This window comes from Haliotis rubra, unplaced genomic scaffold, assembly GCF_003918875.1.
Source record: "Haliotis rubra isolate DU_JTF1 unplaced genomic scaffold, ASM391887v1 Scf97, whole genome shotgun sequence".
In the NCBI taxonomy this organism is placed as follows: Eukaryota; Metazoa; Mollusca; class Gastropoda; order Lepetellida; family Haliotidae; genus Haliotis; species Haliotis rubra.
The window spans coordinates 1,964,652-1,975,635 of NW_025767712.1; the positions used below are offsets into that span (position 1 = coordinate 1,964,652).

At 39.9% G+C, this 10,984-nt stretch overlaps 1 protein-coding gene across 1 annotated transcript in view; it reads right to left on the reverse strand.

The window, feature by feature from the left end:
- LOC124265293 (pleckstrin homology domain-containing family A member 8-like) overlaps positions 1-8,381 on the reverse strand; it is a 37,775-nt gene extending 29,394 nt beyond the window's left edge. The window contains exons 1-5 of the mRNA XM_046700082.1: positions 8,123-8,381; positions 3,966-4,082; positions 3,530-3,674; positions 2,234-2,378; positions 1,987-2,139 (exon numbers count right to left, since the gene is read on the reverse strand). Of these exons, the coding sequence (XP_046556038.1) occupies positions 1,987-2,139; positions 2,234-2,378; positions 3,530-3,674; positions 3,966-4,082; positions 8,123-8,162 (600 nt within the window). The 5' untranslated portion in view covers positions 8,163-8,381. The remainder of the gene's footprint in view (positions 1-1,986; positions 2,140-2,233; positions 2,379-3,529; positions 3,675-3,965; positions 4,083-8,122) is intronic.
- Between the last annotated feature and the right edge of the window lie 2,603 nt (positions 8,382-10,984).

Consider the following 10,984-nt stretch of genomic DNA (forward strand, 5'->3'; position numbering starts at 1 on the left):
TGATCTGCGTGGTGATCTGTATGGAGACCTGCGTGGTGAGCTTTGTGGCGAACCTGCGTTGGAGGTGAACAGCTCTGTCGAGGGTTGGAGTCTTGTGACGAATCTCTGTGCCTTCCAGCGGGTGTAGATTCTCTTCTCCTTGGTAGCGAACCCTTGCGTGCGGGTTAAAGTTAATAATCGCATCTGAGGGTTGATGACAATCTGCGTGGGTTTGGCTGAGCGTCTTGTCCTTGAGTGTTAAGCGAGAGCGTAACTGGTGTAGGCTCTACGTTGGTAGGACTGCCAGACCTTTGTCGGGACGTTGTAGTCATGCTTGCGTGCAGGTTGCGTGGCGAGCGTCCATTATCTGGCGTCGATGGTGATCGTGGGGTTTGGCGAGCGTCTAGTCCTTCGCCCGAACGTAGTCGGGCAGGTTCCGCGTTGGTATGGCTGCCAGATATTACGATGCGGGCGCTGTAGTCGAGCTGGAATCTTCCTGTGCGCTCTGCAGGGCGTTGGTTCCCCAACGGGCGTGGTGTGCAACTCAGTTGATCTTCACTTTCGGGTTAAAATTACGCGCAAGCGGCGTCTTCGTCGCAGCTCTCGGCGTCGCGAACCGTTGTTCCATCAGATCCAACATCTGCTGGGTAAATTGCTGCATAAAGCCGGGTTGAAGGTCGTTGTCTGTTGTACTGGACGGCGCATCTGAGAGCGGATGAGGCTTCTTCGAAGAGCGTTGATCGCCGTGCGAGCGTCTGCGTTGAAAGGTTGTCCTGCTTCTGCGTGGTCACTGTAGAAGGCGTCTTCGTCTTCTTCTTAGATGTGATCTCAGGGATGAGGATGGGCGCTCATCGTAGACATCTACTTCTTCAGAGGGACGATCTCAGCTGAAAAGGACCTCGTTTTCTGCGTTGCCCCATGTGGAGACTTCAACGAAGTCTAGTTGTAGCTGACTTCTTCCTCTGGAAGATGATGCCCTAGTCTTCTTAGACTGCGAAGAGGAAGTATCAGATGTCGATGACCTCTTCCTCGAGCCAGCGTTGTCTATGGCGGCAACCTCCTCTGTAGAGAGCGACCCGGTAGACCACTGGAATGGTGCATCTGCTCAGACACCAACTGCGGTCCTCTGCAAAGCAGCGGTTTAGACATGTCGTGTAATTCTCGTCTGGACCTGTCCTTTGCACGTCTAGATAGATAATATGAATATTTGTAAAATGCAATATCAGACAGGTGAAAACACAACTGACAACGAGTGTCAGATAAACATATAGGCTTGCAATTAGGACATAGGTTATGCGGATCAACAGCAGACAGACGATACCTACAACAAGAACAAGATTTCATCAATTGTAAACAATGTGAATAATCACGTAAAAACGTGACAAAAACGGAGAAATTTGAGAATTAATTCCGTAGAATATTGTAGGTAAATGTTAACTAAAGCCTTATACAGCTAATTTAGAAGAAATGCCTAAATACTAAAAGGATATAAAGCTGTATAGGGTACCAGGTGCTCTCACAACCGCCCACTCGGGCGAATCAGGAGAGAGTGAAGAGCATGGGAGACAGGTGGCGGGAAGGGAGGTGACTCCTGGTAAGTGATTTTACATCCGCTTTTTTGAAGGGAGCTTCAAAAGGGGATTCAAGTGTTCCACTAGCATTTGGAAGGAAAGGGAGACAAGCAATAAGCATGAGTCAGGATAAGGAAAAATTTATGCTTTCAGTCATGTCAGCTCTGTATGGGAGCTAAATTCACACAAGATATCTGCAAGCCTAGTCATGGCACAATGATGCCATTATCCGTCACAGGTGACCCTGCCTTCAACTAAGGGAATCAACCTTGAATGAAGAATAGCTGTACCTTAGATCATTTGGACAACAATTCCCAAATTAATTCAAGATAATCATGATAATAGCAAAGATCCTGATTACAGCTGAATAGCCAAAGGAGTAAAGTGATAAAAACTAACACTGTGACAAATAATATCATCATGAGGATGTCTATACCTTTCTGTTTGTGCGTGTGGGTGAGGATGGAGAAGGACCAAGCTCTGTCGGCCCAGGGCTAGAGACATGCTTAGCGAGTTGCATGCAGTCTTCTAGTGTCTGGATAAACGTGTCACAGGTGGCCGTCAGTAGCGAAGTAGCTTCGTCTAGTTTCTTGAAATAAAGAAAAAAAATATATTTGAAACAATTATCTGTCCATCACCCATGATAGAATTTTCATTAGACAGGAGTCATGGAGATAGCTTACCTGTGTGTCCGCCTGGTCAGTCTTTACGGCTTGTTTGACAGAGTGGACCTGCTGCATGAGAAGGTCACAATAGAGACGCAGTTCCGACTTCTTGGAGCGAAGACTGCCAGGGGATACTTCATCAACTGGAACATGAACATGCTGACTTTACAACTTTAAAGACTGTAATGAAATCCAGACCATGTTTCAGATATTGTCAAGCTTTTTCAAGAAACATATCTCATCTGACATACCCTTTTACATGTATGTATAGGCTTCTATTCAATTCAGTCCCTGTTATGATGAGATAAGTCGTTTTGCACTGACACAGTTAAATAATCATGTATTATGTATCCTTACTAATTGAATACGTATTCCCCCACAGAGTATTGTTACATCAGTAGTATTTATGTCAACTCTTGATAAATCAACCTGCCACTGATATTGCTGATAGTTTGGCAACTGTCACCTTGGTACCACACCTGCCTAATACTTGCACATCCTGTAACAGGTACATCTTTTCCCACACATCATTATTATTAAACTTCTAATTTCTAGACTGCTTCTAACGTATCTGGTTCTGCAGCTGAGGTTCAGTAAGGGTGCCTCATGGCTGTATACAATAGTTACACCTGATGCATAACATGACAGTTACCTGAATCATGTGCAGCTCTTATACAGATGTTACACCTGATGCATAACATGACAGTTACCTGAATCATGTGCAGCTCTTATACAGATGTTACACCTGATGCATAACATGACAGTTACCTGAATCATGTGCAGCTCTTATACAGATGTTACACCTGATGCATGACATTACAGTTACCTGAATCATGTGCAGCTCTTGTACAGATGTTACACCTGATGCATAACATGATAGTTACCTGAACCATCTGCAGCTCTTATACAGATGTTACACCTGATGCATAACATTACAGTTACCTGAATCATGTGCAGCTCTTATACAGATGTTACACCTGATGCATGACATTACAGTTACCTGAATCATGTGCAGCTCTTATACAGATGTTACACCTGATGCATAACATGACAGTTACCTGAATCATGTGCAGCTCTTGTACAGATGTTACACCTGATGCATAACATGACAGTTACCTGAATCTGCAGCTCTTATACAGATGTTACAACTGATGCATAACATGATAGTTACCTGAACCATCTGCAGCTCTTATACAGATGTTACACCTGATGCATGACATTACAGTTACCTGAATCATGTGCAGCTCTTATACAGATGTTACACCTGATGCATAAAATGACAGTTACCTGAATCTGCAGCTCGATTACAGTTACCTTCGTCCACTGTTGTTGAGCATGGCCTTGGCACTGCCAAGAGCAACAAGCCATTCCTGTCTCTCTTTGGTTGTAGCGGCCTTTACATAATAGTGTTGTTCTCCATGAATGATTAAGTCAAGTCGGGCAGCATCAGTTGGATGGACTGAAAGCATTTATTCCAATCCTAGTAACAAGACTACGGTCAAGAATGAAGTGATGAGAGATAGAAAGTTGGTGTCTATTCTTAGGGCTGGTACATGTTTCGACAAAACAATCATGAATGGTAACAACAGAAAAATATTAGCTACTTGTAATTAGCTCCATGCCAAAGGTTTCCAACCATGCCTTCAGTAGCCAATATGCAAACTTTAACTTCAAATACTTATGGTATTTGTTAACTTGGGAATAAATTCAAACAAAGACTTAGTTATTGAACATGCTAAAGTCAACTCACCAACTATGTCACATACAGTCATCTTGATCGAACCTTTACAGCCATTGTTGACATCCTCTTGTGATTTGTAGTAGGAAAGAACACCATTGTCCAGGACAAACCAACGAGGCTGCCAACCTGAAAAATATAGTAGCAGTCAGGACACCGCTTCAGCACAACCACTGGGCATTTTAATGCTAACCTAATGCTAACGCAATGACACATGTGAAGGGTCTGGATTAGAATTGGTCTTTAGCAATCCATGCTTGTCGCAAGTGGTGACTAATGGAATTGGCTTGCTGACTTGGTTGATCCATATCACTGTATCCAAATTGCATAGAAGCATGCTCGTGATGTTAATCACTAGATTGTCTGGTCCAGACTCAACACATTACAGATCGCTGTCATGTAGCTGGATGGAATATTACTGAGTGCAATATTCCATCCAGCTACACTCAACAATATTCCATCCAGCTACACTCAACAATATTCCATCCAGCTACACTCGACAATATTCCATCCAGCTACACTCGCCAATATTCCATCCAGCTACACTCAGCAATATTCCATCCAGCTACACTCACTCGACAATATTCCATCCAGCTACACTCAGCAATATTCCATCCAGCTACACTCGACAATATCCATCCATCCAGCTACACTCAGCAACAATATTCCCATTCCATCCAGCTACACCTTCAACAATATTCCATCCAGCTAGCTCCACACTCAGCAATATTCCATTATGGGGTTTTCATATAAATACACTTTCGACAATATTCCATCCAGCTACACTGTGAACAGTGGAGCAATATCCCATCCAGCTACACTGAGATTAAAACATAATGCTAATGTAATAAAATTAGATAATTAAGGATTGTGGGGGTTTTCATATAAATATACCATAGCAGTAAAACTGTGGGGCATGGTCTATGACATCTTAATTTCCAGGACTGATACATAAATATTTTGTGTTATTGCAATGATGCTCCAATCTTTTTCTGCAAACCCAGCATCAACATGATCTGACAACAAAAACGTTAACTGGTATTAATCATGTTTGTTGCAAGGATATCTGTTTTGTCTTCCATGAGCAACATGAACAAATAAATGATCTTTAAAAAGATTTGTTGTATGTTGCAGAGGTGAGAAAAGTAAATAAATTGCAACAAATTCCTTACTAAAATGATAGAAAGTACAAAGAAGTGATTTTCCTTATCTGCATATGTATTGATTCTTATAGGTTGTCCTTATGAATAGATTTTCCCTAATATATCTGATCCATTGTTCAGTAACCTCAAATGCCATGGTAACTCTGTGTTTTAGTTAGATTTGATTTCACATTAGTAAATATCACAATAAGCTTTGAAAACCAAGGATTTATCAAAATACCAAACAATGTCCCCTTGGCAGGATAATAAGAAAAAAGTAATCATTTTGTTCAAAATGTGCATGTTTGCGTAAAATGAATATTTTCTTAAAATGAGATATCATCACATTGCATCAAAAATGTAAAGCTAAGCATAAAAGAGTCTTCCTCTTTTAAAGTCCTGTTAACAATGTAATATAAGTCACCTTTTTCTGTTGTTTACATCATTTGATATTCTGTGAACTTATCAAACCATATTAACTGTGACTGACTCAGGGATTGAGTCCTATTACAAATAGCAGCATCCAGGATACTGATGTCAGCATTTTCAGCGTTATCAACAGAAACTGATAACCTTCTATTTTCCTTAGTAACTGATAAATCCATTTGTGATAACCTATTCTACATTCACTGCACATATACCATTATCATTGTTATGTGCAATAAACATATAACCAGTATCACTATGAATATAAAGCTCATCAGCTGTTTAGCAACACACACACACACACACACACACACTGTATTCTCATAATAATTTTATGATTTCCAAATTACCATGATACCACTTGTTTCCTGGGTAACAATAATATCAACATAGTACTTGGTGACACTATACTATGTATACAATGTATCAGTCACAATATGGCTGAAATATCATTGATGTGAGCTATTAATTTACTCACTATGCATTCATCATGTTCATGTTGCCACAGTAACCAAGTTTACAGCTGGGACCCATCATATATGAAATATGTCTTTAACACGTTAACTGAATACTGACTGCAGTGATAGATATTTGCAAACTGCCAGCTAGTTTTTCCAACAGCACCCTTATTACTTCCTCATATTATAATTGCACCTTTAGATAGCAAAATTTCAGGCATTTTAGGGTTCCTTGATATCATTGTAAGTTTTAGTATTTTACATGTTTATGCATTATTCTTATACAACAGGACTGAGATAACATACATTTCACCATGCAATATTTCTAGATAACAGTGGTTGCAACAAAAAGACAGAAAAAAAGAAGAAAACTAAACAAAACCATAATATTTCAAGGATGTCAAATAACCATGATAATATGACCCTAATCAAGACGGTGTGCACCTATGTCTTTTCAAACAAGGCGGAATGATGAGTCTCATATTATTGCAATAACGTCTTTCTTTTCAAAACAGACAGTAGGGAAAGAAATTCCTGTTTTTCAAGAAAGACATGAGGCAACTGAATGAATTTTAGGCGTTTCTGTTGGAATAAACATTGGTAAACTTTGTGAATCCATACAAAGTTTGAACCAAGACAAGAAAATATGCAGGTCTAAAATTAAATGGTTGACCCCTTTTTTCACTGAGATATATCCTACATATTTCCAAATATTATCACCAACAGACTTTTTTTGCAACTTTTTGTTTGTACATCAAGAAAGTTATCACATACAAATTGAATCACACTTACTATGTATTTTCTTTAGATAATACAGAACAACTCTCTGCATAACATATTTCAATGGCATTTAGAAGCTGGTATGATGAAGAGGAATGAATAGATACAATGTTTTGGTGTAGATGCTAACCCGGTTATCGCATGCTTGATAACGGTGTTAGCATCTGCACCAAATTGTTGCATCTATTGCAATAAAGAAATTGTCTACACATAAACAATGTTCCTTTTTAACACTCAGCATCTTTGAATCAAAGCCACCTATACCTATACCACTGTGTTACAAGCTCTTCTTATGATAAACTTTCACTACTGAAGTCTCCGGTTTAGAATTCATCTTTAGTAACCCATGCGTTTTGGAAGGGCAACTAACAGGATCAGGTGGTCAGGCTCGCTGACTTGGTTGACACATGTCATCATATCCCAATTGTGTAGATCGATGCTGATGTTGTTGATGACTGGATCATCTGGTCCAGACTCGATGACTTACAGACGGCCGGCATATAGCTGGAATATTGCAGCGTGCAGCATAAAACTAAACTCACTCACTACTGAAGTCATATTCACAGACTGCCTGATAGTTCAATAATTAGTGAAACGATATATGAGAAATGAATCTGCACTCATTGTTGAATCTTATTAAACATAATCTCTGAAGTGAGAATAGAAGTTGCATAACAACCTCATCACATCATGACACTTGTCTGCTTGTCCCTATAAAGTAATGACAGTATTTTATAGCTTGGCAACCAGTTTTGTTGAGTAAGTTATCAGTCAGCCAGTACTGTGTTTCGACAACAAGCAAATGATGCTTGGATGCTTGGTAAATAGAAATTCAGTAACATAGCCATTACTACTGACTGACTGAGTTTGGTTTTACGCCGCTTTTAGCAATATTCCAGCAACATCACGGCGGGGGACACCAGAAATGGGCTTCACACATTGTACCCATGTGGGGATTTAGCCATTACTAAAGGAAAGCTACTACCATCAATCCTTGCCTCAGATCACATGAAATTGGAAGATGCACAAAATTTCCCTGTCGCACGTGGATAGCATTTCATATTCTTTTCAAGTTTCTCAGGGACCCTTTATCAGTTTAAGTGCATATGGAATATGCAAATAGCTACATTTGAGCGACATACTAAAATAAACCTAAATTCATATTGAAGACTATCACACAAAACCGGCGTAAAAAGTAAAATCCGAAATCAGGATTTGACAGTCACACGGGGATATTTAGCAAAATATGACCCCGTCTCGTTGAAGAAAGAGAAAGAGAAAACTGGTTGTTTGCGATAGAGATGTCATCGCTTCAGAAAAAAGCGAAAGGTTTTATAATAAGGGAACATGTCTCGTTTCTTACCCGATAAATAATTTGTCCACTTCCATAACACACCTTCCATATTTGTTGTCAAACGTCAACATGTAAAGCTAATCATAATGCTCTGTTTCGTACCACACTTAGCATATGAATTGAGGTTGGTAAAATTTAAATTGTCAACAGAGAACATAGGTACATGGGGATGATATGATTAATAGATCTTATTACATTCAATGACCAAAGCAGAGAGGTATTATTTCTCAGTTGCGCTACTCAAGCTACGCCACGCGTAAGCTGGTTACAGTCTCCATATGCGCGTCGTCAGTTTGCGCCAACATTCTCCGGCACAGCTAGTGATGACTTTGATGCGCACGACTGGCCTCGTAGAGTAGGGCAGAGAGGCCACTAAATTTACACTACGTTTTATTAGACTGTTTTGTCTAACTATTTCAGATTATTTTAGCGCAGGCGCTCCTCGCCTTACAGTCGCTAGCAGGCGATGGACAGGTTACCGGTCTACTAAAACATGGGGATATGAGAGACGGACCCCAGCTTACTTTGACAGGCTGACAAACTCTTTCCCACTGAAACATGACAAAAAATCTGAAAAATATAAAGCATTCATTTCTGGTAACTTTTTAATATAATGTAATGCCTTCTGTCCCGTTCATTTATTTGTCCTTTGACATAGCTTGAATCGACTTTTCAGTTTGTCACTGTTCGTCTAGCTATTGCAATAAAACTTTACTGTGAAGATGGTGTCCTCCCATTTGTGAGAACTCCCGGTTGTGAGAAAAAAAACCCCAATCGTATGAAGATACCAGACCTATAATAAAATAATAGCTTTTCACTTGCAATACATATCGCAATATATGCTTTCGCATCGCATATGAAAATTCTCTGCAATACCCATGCATTCCTTGCCTGTTGTTTATAAAACATTATCTTTGAATAAATAATATGGAATCCTTGGAGGTTGACAGGACTCTTCTCCATTCCGCTTTTACCGGGATAGCACGAAGTGTTTGGAAGGCCTTTTTAAAAACTCGTTCTGCCACCCCACCCCCACCGAAAAAATTAACAACAAAACAAACAAAAACAAGACAACAACAAAACAAAACAAATAAAAAAACCCAAAACACACACAAAACAACCAAAAACACACAAACCCCCAAAACAAAAAAAAACACCAAAACAAACAAACCCAAAAACCAAACGAACCAAAATGCAGAAATGTAAGGTTAACGTGTATGTAAATTAATTCATGACCAAGAGGTGTCATTCTGCATTCCCGAATACAAGCGAACACTTTCCGAATCCGGGCGGACAAAATTCAAGTTCTGAAGAATGTTGTGACAGAGAAATAGCTATGCGTGTCATTATTACCTCCCTTTGAACAGAAGTTGATGTCTTCTTATATTTTATATGTAACCGAAAGGCGAGAAGCGAAGCATGATACAAAACGAGTATGTACCATTGGCGGCTCCAGAGGGGGGTGGTTTGACCCCACCCCCTTTGAAAATGACTTTGCTTTGGTTCAGGGGCGAAAATGAGCCATTGAAGAGTTGGGGTTCCAGGGGTTGGAACCCCTGAATCCCCTTCTTTAAAATTCCTGCATCCGCCCATGTGTACCACTGCGGTGTGGCGCCTCGAACTGTTGTTCGAATTCTGTATTTGGAGACAATAAGAGATCAGCACCTTTTGTGTAACTTTTCTAAATAAAAGTATAGCCTCCCTGACGTTATACATTGATATTGGCTAGATCTGGATTTTATTGATTATTTATCACCCGTGAAGATCCGGGTTAGAATTTACCTTCGGTAACCCGTCAGTAACTCTAAAGTACCATTTAGTAAAGTAATAACCTTAATGACCGGTTAACAGCGATTAGAGTATGTGACAGCGCAGCGAGGTGCATCACAAGTCCTCTTTGACGGTTTCTTGTACAACAAGTCTACGACACGACATACAGTATTTGCCATCACTGGAGATGCATTGTTAAGACCCGCAAGGGAAAATGCACTACAGTTGGGGATTTAGTCAGGAATGTTACCCACCACCTATTGTTCTAGGTGGACTAATCACTGAAGCGGAATAATCCGCTAGACAATAGATGTCTCTAAATTTTGCTCCCCGTGAAATAAGCCCCCAACTGTGATTCCCACAAGGTGTGACAAATACAAATACAAAACAATTATCAATTTATTCGCTTGTTCAATGCTGTACAAATAACATGTTTCGACACGTAACATATTCTCTGCTACCGTTCCAAATAGACATATTCTCTCAGATGATACAACATCAATCGAAATGGACATTCTCGCAGATAATACAACATTACTGTCATTCAAAATTTACATATTAAATGTATCATAGCCACTGTCGGTCATCATCACTACTTGACAATAATTACACAGTTAAATGGGAATCTGTGTCACAATATGCATAAACATATATGTTGCCAGCCAAAAACTGCTGTTTAAGATTACACAATCGTGCATTCAAATGTACATATTTAATCTTCTTGCGTAGAAGTTTGGCACCGCCCCTTAGCTGCATACATGATGCCTCAACATAGGATTGCTCTCTCTTTAGGAAGTCAATGATTGTAAAGATGTTGGGGTGATTCTCGACAGTTTTCTGTGCCACCCTTCTACATGATTTGTGGCCCGGGGGCCCTCAGTGGTGAAGTGGTTCCACATGGTTCTACCATGGTCACCTTCCACCTAGACTAACAACTAGTCTCTGAAATGAACATATTTTACTGAAAAAAGTTCATAGTAAATAAATATAAAATATAATGAAAAGGAGCCCTGAGACCTTCTTCATTTTCCTGAAGCTGAGGAAATCTAGACTTGCCACATTTTCTAGACTTGTGTGGGCTTTCTTGGATATATTTGCTTC